We start from the raw sequence: 14,132 nt of genomic DNA on the forward strand, positions 1-14,132 counted from the left end.
GTGCTTCGATATTAACACTTCTCAGACATCAGCGTTGGTCTGGCTTCCAGCGCAGTATTTTCTTTAGACAAGACTGTTGCTTCATGTTAGCCTTATATATAGTAGTAAGAGAATGGCTTGTGTTTTAAATTAGATAAATGTAATTTTTTTTTTTTTTTTTTCTGTGAACTGTTCAAAATTGAAAACAAGAAAGAACCATGTTTGAGAAAACAGAAAACGAAACTCCGTTCTGTCGCAGTTATACTTACAGTGGTAGTACAAGGTGGCTATGGGGAAATTAATTACGCTCTTCATGTCACTTGCTACACACATTTGTGTGACACCGTTCACTTTTCATGCTATATGCGTGATAATTAAAATAAAAGTAACTCAACACCTAACCTTTTAAGGTTAAAAACGAAATATATCCATGTTGAAATATGTTACATCATCCATCGAAACATCTGCTGTAACTCACCCGAGTGACAACGATACAACCAATCAGTGACTAAAAAACATTGGAAAGTTCTCAAAGATTTGCAACTAGCCAATCAATGAATCAGTAAGCAGCGGACTGGGTTGAAGTGGAATACAGTTGTGAAAGTAGTATCATTCTGCTTCATGTTTGTGTTGCACCAGTGTTTCACAGGATTCTGACGCAGGAGGTAGCCGCCAATAATCAGGTGAATGCCTTTTTTAAATGCTACCATTATTAATTGTGTATTGAACTTTATGGTGTGTAACTAGTTTTGCAACATTGTAACGCTGCTTCTTGTTCGACCATTCTGTTGCTTTTTTTTTTTTTTTTTGTGTTTTTTTTTTTTTTTTTTTTTTTTTTCTGATACCAGTACATATATTATTTAAGCTTTATTTTATACAATACTATTTATCGCTGTATGTTTGGACTGCAGACGTTGTTTAAAGTTCCTTTGTAATTACAAAACACGACATTGAGAGTTCATGCATTTAAATGGGATTTTTTTTCTTTTTTTAGTTTCGGTTTTGCCAGTCTCATTGTGAGATGCACATTCTGCAATAAATCTATTTTAATCAAGTAAAATCAAGAGTTTGAACCAAACCTTAGTATTGTGTACGAAGTGGCAGCAGAGAATGTGTTTAAAGACGATAAAGAAAGTCATGGGCAAATCATCATCCCCGTGCAAGAAAAGAAGCATCCGTGCTAATGGTAGATTATGTAACCATGAGCCTTTACGTGTATTTATGTTTTCCTTTACAAGTTACACTGTAGTGTTCACTGAAGCATGATCGTGCCTCCTTAGGCAGATTGTATATTTTGAAAGGAAGATTCACAAACAAATGGGGAATTAAAGGAATTTCATCAACCCGTTCCTATTTATAGATTACAAGTATTAGCAGGAAAAGTAAAACGTGAATTGCATGACGGATACCTAAAAATGTTATGGTTTTTTTTTTTTTTTTTTTTTTTTTTTTTTTTTTTTTTTTTTTGGTGCTGTCAGTAATATAGTATGGCACTGTTTTGCAGTTCTGAAACACTGTTCAGGTTATTTCAGATCTATGAAATTGATTATGGGGAAAAAAAGATTATGGGGAAAATAAACGATGGTAAGAAAAGGTATAGAATTCATGTGCATGATTTGTCATGTACATCTGAAAACTGTGTCATAAAATAACATAAAATATGCAGTTTTTGGCAGTAATTTAGGTTAATTTTATATTTTAAAAATATACCTATAAGACATGAATATTTAGTTATATAATCTGTTTATCCATTATTGAAAAAAAAAATTAAAAAAATCACAAAATATTGGGCCTGTCCAGTTTATCTTAGAAGGAGAACTTTAAAAAAAAATCAATCTGAAGAAAATTATTCAATCTGAAGAAAATTATTAGTTTTTATCTTACTAAACAGCAATTACAAATCAGCTCAAAGCAAGTGAACAGTTGGCTCTCAGAGGCAGAAACCCTTCTTACTGCTTTAAAATGGAAATAGCCCATTGAGGCTGACTTTCTGTGCACCTGCAAGTGTGGCATCATTTATTCTGAACACACTACAAAAGCAATTGCTATGCACTCAAGCTAAGATTTTGGCACCCATAACCTGGCAGATCACTGCATGTTTTCCTTGAGAAGAAACAGCCTCCTCAATTCTGTAATCACTATGGCACTGCAAGTGACTTTCACATTAAATTGCAGCTTAATGAAGACTGGCTCAGTATACCAATAGCTAATGTGTTGACCCTCAAACCCAGACGTTATGTGTTTAAACTTCAGGTTTAATTGGCATCTTTACAGATTTTGATCAAGCATGGCAAAATCAGTTTCCTTGTTTACATAATGAATAGTTTACCATCTTTGAGCTGGAATATGTATTTTTAAAATCTTGCTGACCTCTCCTGCTCACAACATTGCTTGTGCTAATCAGGACTGAGCATAGAAGACATTTCTCACATAGACTAATACATAGTTCCATTGGGAGCTGGTTCAGATAAACATTTGATTAATCTGTGACAGAACACTCTGTATACACTGCCAGACTTTGAATAACATATGTTGACCCCTGTTTTTTGTTAGTACAGTGTTATAATTGTATTTATTTATTTATTTTACAATCCCAGAGATCGAATGCTTGATAAAGGATGATGTCATGTGTGCTTCCAGTACTGAAATACATTGTATTGGGTGTTTGGTCCGTCTTTAAAACAAAGATGAATACGCATATGTTGTCGACTTGTTGAATGTGTGCCAGGGTGATGGAAACAGCCCAGTCCAGATGCAGGTTCTTGGTTTACATGGGTTTCAAATGCCTGTCCAGTGTCTCCCATTGGGATGGTATAAAATGATGGATGAATTCCCCTAGAGTAAAATAGCCTTTTTTCTACATGCTAATATACTCGCCTTGTAGTTATGAGACTGCTGTGCTATTCTTTGGAGTTATCTTATAACAAAAAAAAGTAATTGCTTAGAACAATAGTTGACCTGGTCCTATCTACAGCTAAGTGTTTTTTTAATCAAATTCCATATGGGCCTATGGTATCATGGTGAATGTTGGCGGTTGAAAACAGTTTTGTGCTGAAGTGAAGGAGCACATTGACACATCCTCTTCAGGATTTCACACTTCGTTCTTCAGTTTTGTCAACCCAACTTTTACAATCTCCTTACAGCTCAGGTCATGGCTCATAATAATAATTTTTTTTTAAAAACCCTCTGTATTTGCATGCATTTTGGCTTGTCTATGCAATCATGGGCTCATGGGTGTGGTGATCTGTGTTTCAACTTGCTGTAAATTTCCAATAGTTGATGCAAGGTAAGTAGATAAGGGAATGCACAGTGAGATTATTATCAGCAGCACCACGTGTGTGTGTGTGTGTGTGTGTGTGTGTGTGTGTGTGTGTGTGTGTGTATGTATTGCTTACCCTCCCTGAGAAAGTGTTCACACCCCATTGATAACAGTACTTTTCTGGACAGTATCACAACAAGTCGCTGACTTGCTGTACACTCATTGGTTTTGTTTTTGTTTTCCAGGCTCCTTAGTCTCACACCCAAAATAAATTATCCTTTAAATCTGCCAGAATGGCACTGTTGGTTGTCTTTGATGGCAAGGTAAAGCTGCCAACTTTCTGATTCATATGAGGCTTATTGCAATGTCAAAGAACATGTGGGCATGTGAATATGTAATTTCTACAGGTGCACTGTGATCTGTAATTTTGCAACCATGGATTAATTAAAAGGAACCACATTTTAGAATAAGAATAATTAGCACTAAACCATGGCCACAATCATGCAATAAACAAAAGCAAAAAATACTGGAGATTATTGCTTGAGTTTGAGAAAAAACCAAGAGACAGTAAACTTCGAGCAGTGCCGCCCAATTGTAAAACCAGATTAGAGCTGGTCTAATGGATAAATAAGTTAGTGTTTGGTTGACCATTACATAGTATATGTCAGATCACTGTGAGGAGGCAGTGTGCACGGAACTATTGTCATGTCTTTTGGAACTTGGCTTGCAGCTGGTGTTCCTAAGAGATGTCGCCCAAAGTGTAGCTGTTCAAATGCGTCATTCATAGGGGAAGAAATAGACAATATATTTGCTTGTACAAGTAATCACTGATGTAGTGTGGGTCAAAGCAAGTTTAGTATAAGAGTACTGTACTGCTTGTACATAGAACAATTTTATATGCACCACTCCTTCAGTATTAAGAAGCAAAAAGTGACTAGCTAATGGTAAAGGGCAAGCAAGTGCAAAAGATCTTTTTTAATCTGCCTGTTCATTCAGATATCAATAAATGGCCTTGTAAAGAAGACTGTCGTAACAAGCATAAAGCACAGAGGTGTGGTAAAGGATGATAAAATAAACTAATAGAAATACATATTTTATTATAAATAACGCCTTGACGCTCAAGAAGGAAAACATAAATTCATATTGAAATGAAGATTAAGACAGTGAAGACAGGAAATGGCCAAGGATATGATATTTTAAACATGAGCATATTTTAAAGACAAACGGGGCCACCCGTAATTTAGGATCAAAACACTAATCCTGAAAACATGTACTGTCTGTTAGAATTTTTCAAAGAAACTTCTATAGTTATTAAAAGAAATCTCAGCTATATAGCAGTACGGCACATTGACGCTGGTGGAGTTGGACACGGTAAATACATTTTAGAATTAACACAGATGTTTAAGTTTCCATTGATTTAATAATAGTGCCTAAAATTTCTTAAATGACTGGTTTGGTCATAGTGCAAGTTTAATTTTCAGGTATTAAGATGAGCAATAAAGGAATACCATAACACTGAAGGAATCACAGTACAGTCGGATTTGCTTTAATAGTCCGTAAATCTCTGGGGTATTGTTGCGATGGAATGTGCATTCTGTTTATTTTTCATTTATCATGCTGTTTAGGTTTTGTAGTTCCCAAATGTTTTTCTTTTCCTTTTTATGCTTGAGGCGTAGGGATATTACTTCCATCTTCTGGTGAAAAGGTCTTAAACAGTTTATCAGAGGTTTCCAGGCCCTTGACATAAAATACTTTTTTTTTTTTTGTCTACTTCATGTTTTGTGGGTGGATAACATTTATCATACTTTGTTTTTACTTTTTGGAACTGGGAATGAAATATTCAAATATTGCATTTAATCTACTGTATGCAATACAGTGTATTGCAGCTAGTTGCAGGCTTTTGTGTTTGTGTTATATTTTAGTGCTGGGACAAATATTTAAATATTCAAACAAACATTTCTTGACATGAAAGGGGTGATTTTTTATTTTTTTTTGCATATAATAAAATACATTTGGTCTGTTTTAATCACTAAATTATACTTTGCTAATGAAATCATTAATACATTGGAGTAGCAGGTATATTTTACATGGTTAAAAAACATTAATGTATAATTAATCTATATACATAATATAATCTATAATCCATTTACACTTGCTTGAAACAGCAGGGGGTACTTCTCACAGGAGCAGACTCTGAGCATGCGTAAAGAAAAAAAAAAAAGAAGCCCACAGTCTGCTGTAGTGACAGATTTTTCCACTGCCCATTTTGTGCTCGTTAGATCCTGTCTTCTCTCCAGATAGATATAACCCTACTTTTTTCATCAGTGAAGTTGCACAAGCATCCTTCAGACATTATTTCCAAAATCTGTAATGCAAAACAATAAGGTTTAGCCAGTAGTCGCTACACATCAAAAAATGTAAACTACATGACAAAAGAACATGCAGCCATCACTGTTAATTGATATATCAAACATATTATCAATATTTAATATAAAAAAATATAGAAATGCGTTACACTTACTTTTTTAAATGCTTCGAGTTGGAGTTGGAGTTCTCCAATCTTTCCAGAATACATCCTTAGCGCGGTTACACTGAAAAAAGTGACCAGAATCTGTCCTCTTGTCCTCTCAGTCCTGAATACGAACTCAACATTTGAGAAGATAAGGGGACGGATTCCGGAACTTGCTCAGTAGCGTTTACAGTGAAAACAAGTGACCGGAATCCGTCCTCTTATCCTCTCGATCCGGAGTATTTGTAAACGCACCTAATAACGTTGCACAGCCTCACTAATTGTAGGTACAAGGGGGATGCCTTACTGTTTTTTTTTTTATGTGATTACGTTTATTTACTCATGGGGTATGTACCTACAGTACATTTCAGGCATTTAAGAAAAACAGATAAAATAAATACATGTTGCACTTATTCTTGAAGATATAGACACTTTGCAGTACTAGTATATTGGTTTGATTGAGCATTGATAATCAGAACAGCAGATGTAGTACTGTAACCTTTGGTATTCTTTTCAAGCTCGATGTACAGTACAACTGTATTCTGTTATTCTCTATCTTTCTTTGTGGGAGTACGGGTGAAGTGGTTTGTTTTATTTATAATCCAATGGTCTGATGACCACACAGCAAATAATAAAGAGCTTAATAGTGGTAAAGGGTTGCAGTCCCATAAATAATAATGAGTGCTGTAGTACTTGTGGTGAAGTACATTTTATTACGTGCAACAATGGTGAACAAGGAGTGCAGTGTTGTCCGGATTTAGTGCTGGCTGTGGGCAACAGCTCCGGATTGTATTAGCCGTCTAGTCTAGTGAACAATGAACAATAACAGAGTTTTAGACAGAGAGACAAAACAAACAAAACACTCACGGTTCTCTATAACAATACACAGGTCCTTCCGGTTTCAGTGTAACTACAAATAAAGGAACAGATCACCTTGCTATGTCCCCTTATATACCCTCAACCATTGCCCCTTCGTAAACGAGTGCAACCGCTCTGCCAATCCATGGATGCCACTTTGTTTCCCTTCTAGGTCTCTGATTTTGTGTACTGTAACTCCGCCCCCTTTCTAGATGACCAACTTCTGCCTTACCCTGGGAATGAATTGTCTGGCCGTTCAGTCCAGGGTACTCTGTTTCCTTTACACAGTGCCCTCACAGGTTTGGAAGGAAATCTAACACCAATAATCATTCTATTTATGTCACAGAGTATTACAAAAGCGTTGTTATTCTGAGATCATTTAAGGTACTGACTTCACTTTTAATAAACACTGCATCTTAAATGCTGACCTTGACTGACCTTGTAGGTATACACATAGGATCAATTGCAAATGACCCAGGCTCTGATCGATTATAGAACCAACCCCAGCTCAGGTCGAAGAGCATTCAGACAGGACGGTGAAAAACCTGCCCAGGAGAATAAGCCGAGTTGGTCTGATAGTTCATTTGCCTGTCTAACATGCTCCAGATCATTTACTATTCTCATTGACATTTTAAGCCAGTATGTTTTTTTTAAAAGCAAGTGATGTCAGCTGTACTGATACTGAGAATACAACATGGTAGAAACTCAGTATGGTATGGTGAGGTGAATGGGGCTTCTATGTGGTGGCTGAAACATCTTCAGAAGCCTATGTTAAATTCATTATCTTAAGTTTGTTAAATAGTGATAGAAATCATCTGTGTTTTTTGAGAAATGTGGGAGATGCTGTATCAGGGTTAATTGTTTGGTTAAAATTTGCAGAACATTGCTTGAAAGGAAATGTAGGAGTATATTATGATGCTTTAAAGAGGCAGTTAACATTATTTTAAATAATTGAAACTACTTGCTGCAATATGTCATAATAAAATGTAAGTGTTTACTGATTGCGTTCCCATAGAAATAGTATGTGTATGTATTTGATGATAAAAGCTGTAGTAATAAACACTGGAAATAATATGTTCAGTCTGTGTGGTCAAAACATGATTTTTTGTGTTTTTGACAGTCATTCTACTATTTCTACGAGCGACTAGTCTTGCCCCAAATCTTACACCATTTAAAAAAAAAAAAAAAAAAAAAAAAAAAAAAAATCAACATTGTTCTATTTTTTTCCCCAGCTGTAACGCTTAATGCATAAAGCTACGGAAGAGCCTTAGGGCCTTCTGAGAAAAAAATAAAAACTTTTTTTTTTTTTTTTTTTATTTCATCTTTAAAACTTTCAAGTTTTTCTCACATGGCCCAAGGGCTTCTGTATGATCCTATGTATGCCTGTATGCTTGTCCTTATCTGTGTAATTTTAAAGGTTTGCATATCCAGAGAACTGATAGTATAGGGGTCTTGCCCGACCTGTTTGTTTTTGTCACACTTTATAAATATCTAGAGCAGTGTTTACCAACCCTGTTCCTGGCGGCACACCATGTCTGCTGGTTTTTGTTCCAATGCAGCGCTCAATTGCTCAATTGAACCGTATCAACAAACGAAGAGTTTGAAAATAACGGGTCACTTTATTAGTTCAATGAAAGGTTCAATTAAGCAATTGAGCGCTGCGTTGGAACAAAAACCAGCAGACACGGTGTGCCGCCAGGAACAGGGTTGGGAAACACTGATCTAGAGAACTGCTTATCCAATTATGATGAAACTTAAAAAGACATTATTTAGCACAAGTTAAAAGCATCAGAATGAAAGGGTTACAGTACATGGATGCACCCTGATGTATAATCTGGAGGTATCTGAAGGCATCTGCCCATCTGTCTGCATTTCAAACTTACATTTTGATATAGAGGTGGCTCGTCAGCCAAGGCAAGTGAGGCATGGCCTCACCAATAATTCCTAAAGGATAAAAAAACATTTTGGTTTTGCATATTATTTTTATTTTAATTGAGAAATACATTTAAGCACAGTTAAGCATATTACATACATTTAAGTCCATAGAAGCGCTTGTGACATTATTTAAAAGTCATAACTCATTTTCAGCAGTAGCGAAAGCACAACACCAGAAAGCTGGAACAGTGTAGTGCTGACACACTGCTGCAAGAGGCACAAAGCTTGAGCACCTCAGAAAGTTGATTGGGGAGTCTCTTTCTGAAGTTGTTGCTATGGTAACCGCAGCTTGGTGCCGCATCTACTGGATTTGGATCTGCAATTTAATTTTCAAAAATGTCTTTAGTTGAATCTGATATTATATGCGAACTGAGGACCAAAGTTTTACAGTAAGATCCCAAGAAGAGAGACTTTCAATTGTTAAGGATGGCAGAATAACACTAGCACTGGAGATTTTGAAGAAAGACGGTGAACAGATGCGGCAAGGAGTCCATAAAATGGCAAGCAGCGTTGTGAACAAATTATTGTTGGCTTGTATAGTAGTTTGATTGTGTCCTGTTGCTTTTCAAAATACTTAGAAAAATAATTTTTACATGATTTTGTTATTATATTTACTGTCGTTTACCATGCTTTTGCTATGCTGTACTACATTGTGCTATGCTTTTACAACTGTAAAAGTTCCTAAGAGACAGCATCAGAACTATTTGGTTTTTACATTTTTGCTTTAATTGACAATAAGGCTGTACATCTCTATATTTTATATATGCCCAGATAATACTGCCATACCCAATCATTTTTTTCTTTATTTATTTGTAAAATTTTTTATATAGCACCTTTCATAGTGGACCACCATCACAAAGCGCTTTACAATATACGAGACCAGGGTGTGGCACTGACTCTTAATTGTGAAGGTCGTGTGGCTGGCGACCATCTTGGTTCAGGAATGGAGGTACAGCTTGGAGTCAAGATGGCCATTTTTGCACAGCCTATGTTCACAATCCTATGGTCGTCCCAGCACATAAAAATAAAAACAATTATATGGTTATATAAACAAATAAAGTCTGTTTTTGTATACAGATATGCAAGACATAAAACTGAACCCCATGATTATGGGAACACTGCAGCTTTGAAATGGATCATTTATATCACATTTGCTCATTGTTAATGTATAACCTGTTCAATATCTTATTATCAGTGCTGTGTAAGATTCCTTATTCTTGTTTCTGATTAGATCATTAGTTGCCTTGCTTACTTAGTATTCCAGCAAATGAGCTTTACCATAATTATATGTGATTTAACATCCTTGCCAGTGGTTTACAACAAATTAACTTGTGATGCTGTATTTAACAGCAAAGTTGCCCATACCCGACTTGTACATGCATGGCAGAGATTTAATACACTGTTAGACATGGAAGCATTGCTTAGCAGCAATGTCCACCTAAATTGGCTCTAATAAACAGTATTTTTTATTGTGTTTGTATTCTACCATGTTAGAAAGGGGAGTGACAACTTAAGACAAAAAATATATTTCTCACTAATACATGTTTTTGCATATTTTGAGAAAAAACTATACTGTACATTGACTGTAATTTGCTACATTACTTGTTTCATAGTGGTCTTATATATGTGGCATGAATATAATTTTACATTTTCTAGAACCCCCGTAAGCTGGTGTAAATACAACAAAAAAAGTTGTATAATGGCATATAATAACACCATACTACCAGACTATTTTAAATTTTTGCATAATTTTATCATTGCAGCACAATGGCCGACAATAAATCTAAAACTGCAAAACTTACAAACAAGACAGCAGTGAGACATAGCGAACAGGCGAAGGGTAAAGCACACAGTCGCCTCTCCTCCGAATCCAATGGGACCAGTGAAGGCGCGTCAGCACCAAATGAACTGAGCGCACTTGAAGAAGCTTTCAGGAAGTTTGCTGTTCATGGAGACACCCGAGCATCAGGAAAAGAATTGCATGGAAAAAACTGGTCGAAATTGTGCAAAGACTGTTGTGTCATTGATGGAAAGAATGTGACTTTAACAGATGTTGACATTGTCTTCTCTAAAGTAAAGTATGTACTGTCTTTAATTTTGTATACACAATATTGAGTGTTGGCTTTTTCAAGTTAAACTTGTTACTCTTTGTGTTAATGTTAACAATGAAAAAGTTAATTCCAAGTTCAGCTGTATGTGTAGTGTACTGTTTTAACATATTTATCAATTGAAAAAATAAATGTTAAATTAAGTTTCTGGTGCTCTACAAAAAATGTAGCAGTACATTATGATGGAATTTAAACCCAAACATAGAAGCCATGCTTTACATTATGATGGGACATTATTAACCCGTCACTGTTAATTATTTTTATTGGAAAGGATATAGCAATTGATGTATGAATTTTACTCCCAACTGGCATTCTTGAGTAACAAACAAGATAACATCAGTTAAAACTGTATACATTAAAGGTAGAATTATCACCCTAACACATTTGACTTAAATATTATCATTTTCAAAGATAAACCAAAATAGTTATGTTTATGCTGGCATGTTGCTATGACAGCAAGCGCCAGACTCTGGACCCCTTATAGATATTTGTTTTGGTGATTTGTCTCCATGGTAACAAATGTTTGTTTTTTTTGTTGCTATGCACTTTTAACTTTTAAATAATTTTGTTGTACACATTTATCTTTGTTCCTTCCTCTATTTTTATTATATATAATCTCTTTAACCCCACCTTAAATTGTTATTGTTCCAACAGTAAAACAAGAGGGTGGCTAACAATTATTTTGTGTCAGGGAATGCATGCCAACAATGTGTTTTTGAATGGTGGGCCAGGAGGCATCAAGTACTATAAACTGCAAACTGAATTTATGTGTGTTATAATAGTTAAACATAAAAAAAATCGTATCTAAAATGATTAATTCATATTTCAGGAAAAAACCTTGCAGAGCAGTCACCTTTGATCAGTTTAAGGAAGCTCTTGGTGAACTTGCAAAAAAACGTTTTAAAGACAAGCCAGGGGAAGAAGCTGTTGAAGAGGTTTATAAACTGATTGAAGGAAAATCTCCCATCATATCTGGTGTAACGGTAAGAGTGCCATCGTAGGCCCTTTACTACTCAGATATTAGGGTCGTTTAGTTTACCCTTTTGCTTGTGGTAAGGCCCATTTGAAATATCTTTGTTAAAACATAGAGTAATAGCATTTACAATTCTGTTTGGGTTTTACAGAAAAAATGGAGGATAGCATGTTTATAGTCACAAATATTCTTGAAAAATTATTGCCCAAGCTTTTTAGAACCACTGGTTGCCATTTAATAGTAATTAAAGATTTTTTCATTCATATTTTTGATGTCGTGCATAATACAAATGGCACTGTGATTGTGTCACACATTTCTGTAAAAAGGGTGTTTACAACAACTGTAAGAATACTGCAAAAATGTACCAAGTTTATCTATTCTTGGGTTTAGAGCTGATGTAATTTATTTTTATCAAGCTTTTTTCCTCTGCCATTTGTTTTAGTAAGATGTAGATTCTTAGATCTGCCACTGAATAGTGATGCATTTTGGTAATAATACATTGTTTAATCTAACCAAGTGGCCCTGACTACTCCCTCCAGACATATTGTACTATTTCTAGATTTCCATTCTGGGTCACCAGTCAATATAACCAGCTAATGCCTTCATAGTAATGTATGTTTCTTTGTTCGGTGGCTCCTTCTAATCGAGCTGAGTGTATTTCTTGCACACTTTGTGATGTGTGTCATACAAAGAATGGAAGAGAATATACGCTTAACTTGAAAGTAAGTAGCCTCTGAACACTTTCAGACATACTGTAAGTCATAACATCTAAATAAAAAACAGACAAAAAGCTGGTATTAACACATTTCATCTGTTTATATAGAGCCTGTTCTGGTTTAAATTTTTTGAATACTTTGTATTGAGTGTGAGATCTACACTCTCAGCAAGATTGTAAGTGTAGTTGCTGCTAGTAAGGTTCCAACAGAGACATGACTTATAATTAGTACTTTTTTTTTTTAAACAGTGCCTACAATTTAAGCACCACTAACATTACTGAGCAAAGAGAAGTCAAATTGGCAACAAGTGGATGCAACTGTACTAACAGAGATAGTGTTGTATAAAAACAGTCTGATTAAAATTACTACATTCTAAATCTTGCAGTAATAATTTTGAATTATACTTTTTTTGTCTTTGCACAGAAAGCCGTTGCTTCTCCCACAGTATCACGGCTGACAGACACGTCAAAGTTCACTGGCTCCCATAAAGAAAGGTTTGACGAGTCTGGAAAAGGGAAAGGAAAAGCAGGCCGAGAAGAATTGGTAGACATGTCTGGTTATGTACCTGGGTACAAACATGCTGGTACATATGCTCAAAAAGTGAAAGGATCGAAACCAATCTAGAAATGTCTCTTTCTTAACACTGCTGTATACAAGTTCCTGATCTTTCCAGTGAGACATTCTAAACAGTGCCACTCTTCAGCAAAATTCCAGTTTATATCTGCCAATATATTATCAGGGTCCAGCGTTCCTAAAGACTAGCTAATTGTAAACCATATATGTGGTTTTATTTAGATGAAATAACCACAAAAGACACAAATCTTTTCAATTAGCAATCTTCTTCTGCCATTTTCGTCAAAAACAGAGACACCACCTAATGGAGAAGGACATTTGTAAGATTAGGATGCCAGAAATAGGAAGAAAAAAAAACGATGATCATGTCAACAGAAGATAACTACACCTACAAATTACTTTTTTTTTTCTGTTTCCATACTGTATACATTTACAAAGAGCTATTTGCAAGAAGAAATTGAAGGTTAATGCAAGTAAGTGCATGAAGTTCGAACAATTCAGGTATTTTTATTGCTAACATTTGTCAAACCTTTAAAATGCCATTTGTTTCCAAGTTGGACTGGACCGAAATTAAACATGTTTTTTTATTAAAACAGTGAGTCAGAATTTGTGGCTGGCATTTGGGGTAAAGTATTGTATTTTTCTGTTAAGTCTCCTGTAATTGGTTTCTTCAAAGTATGTGTCCTGGTCATAAGTAATGCCATTTTTAATCGTTTAGTGTTTGGGTAATTTTGTTATTTGAATATAAAAAAGGAAAGAGTGTTCTTTAGCACTCACTGAAGCTATTTTTATGTCAAATTTGCTGCATTTCCAGTTATAAACTTTGATTATAGTAAGTGGACCAGCCAGACCTGAATTGCTTAGCTGCAATTAACTGCAGTTCCAGATATAAAACACAAATTCTTCCCAACCCATTTAAAGCTTTCTGGTTCAAAATGATCAAAATGTTGTGGCGTTACCTTGTTAAGTCGGATTTATTCCTACTAAAGGTAGCAGAGATATACATATTTGAAAGTCTATTTTTCCAATCTTTTAATCCAATATATTAAAAAAAAATGTGAATGAGAAATGTGTCTTTTTTACTTATGCTTATTCAACATCCATAATTGTAATCATAATTATGACTGGCATTTTGGGTTCAATCGGTTTGAGGGTCCATCACCTAGTCTGGTAGACGAGTATGTAGACCCTCCCATAACAGAGGACAGACTAATTTCAATAG

General features: G+C 35.2%; 1 protein-coding gene across 1 annotated transcript; it reads left to right on the forward strand.

The window, feature by feature from the left end:
* Positions 1–561: 561 nt before the first annotated feature.
* On the forward strand, positions 562–13,975 carry LOC121314868 (tubulin polymerization-promoting protein-like). Its single transcript, XM_041248593.1, has 4 exons — positions 562–662; positions 10,304–10,618; positions 11,478–11,631; positions 12,761–13,975. The coding sequence occupies exons 2-4, from the start codon at positions 10,308–10,310 to the stop codon at positions 12,959–12,961; spliced, it is 666 nt and encodes a 221-aa protein (XP_041104527.1). The 5' UTR covers positions 562–662; positions 10,304–10,307; the 3' UTR covers positions 12,962–13,975.
* Positions 13,976–14,132: the final 157 nt, after the last annotated feature.

Source organism: Polyodon spathula, chromosome 4, assembly GCF_017654505.1.
Source record: "Polyodon spathula isolate WHYD16114869_AA chromosome 4, ASM1765450v1, whole genome shotgun sequence".
Taxonomy (NCBI): Eukaryota; Metazoa; Chordata; class Actinopteri; order Acipenseriformes; family Polyodontidae; genus Polyodon; species Polyodon spathula.

What these genes read in the sequence shown, in the direction of transcription:
- LOC121314868 (XM_041248593.1), top strand. Translation starts at nt 10,308, where the DNA reads ATGGCCGACAATAAATCTAAAACTGCAAAACTTACAAACAAGACAGCA. An exon ending in ATTGTCTTCTCTAAAGTAAA is followed by an intron (nt 10,619 to 11,477) that starts GTATGTACTGTC and finishes TTCATATTTCAG; the next exon opens with GAAAAAACCTTGCAGAGCAG. An exon ending in CCATCATATCTGGTGTAACG is followed by an intron (nt 11,632 to 12,760) that starts GTAAGAGTGCCA and finishes GTCTTTGCACAG; the next exon opens with AAAGCCGTTGCTTCTCCCAC.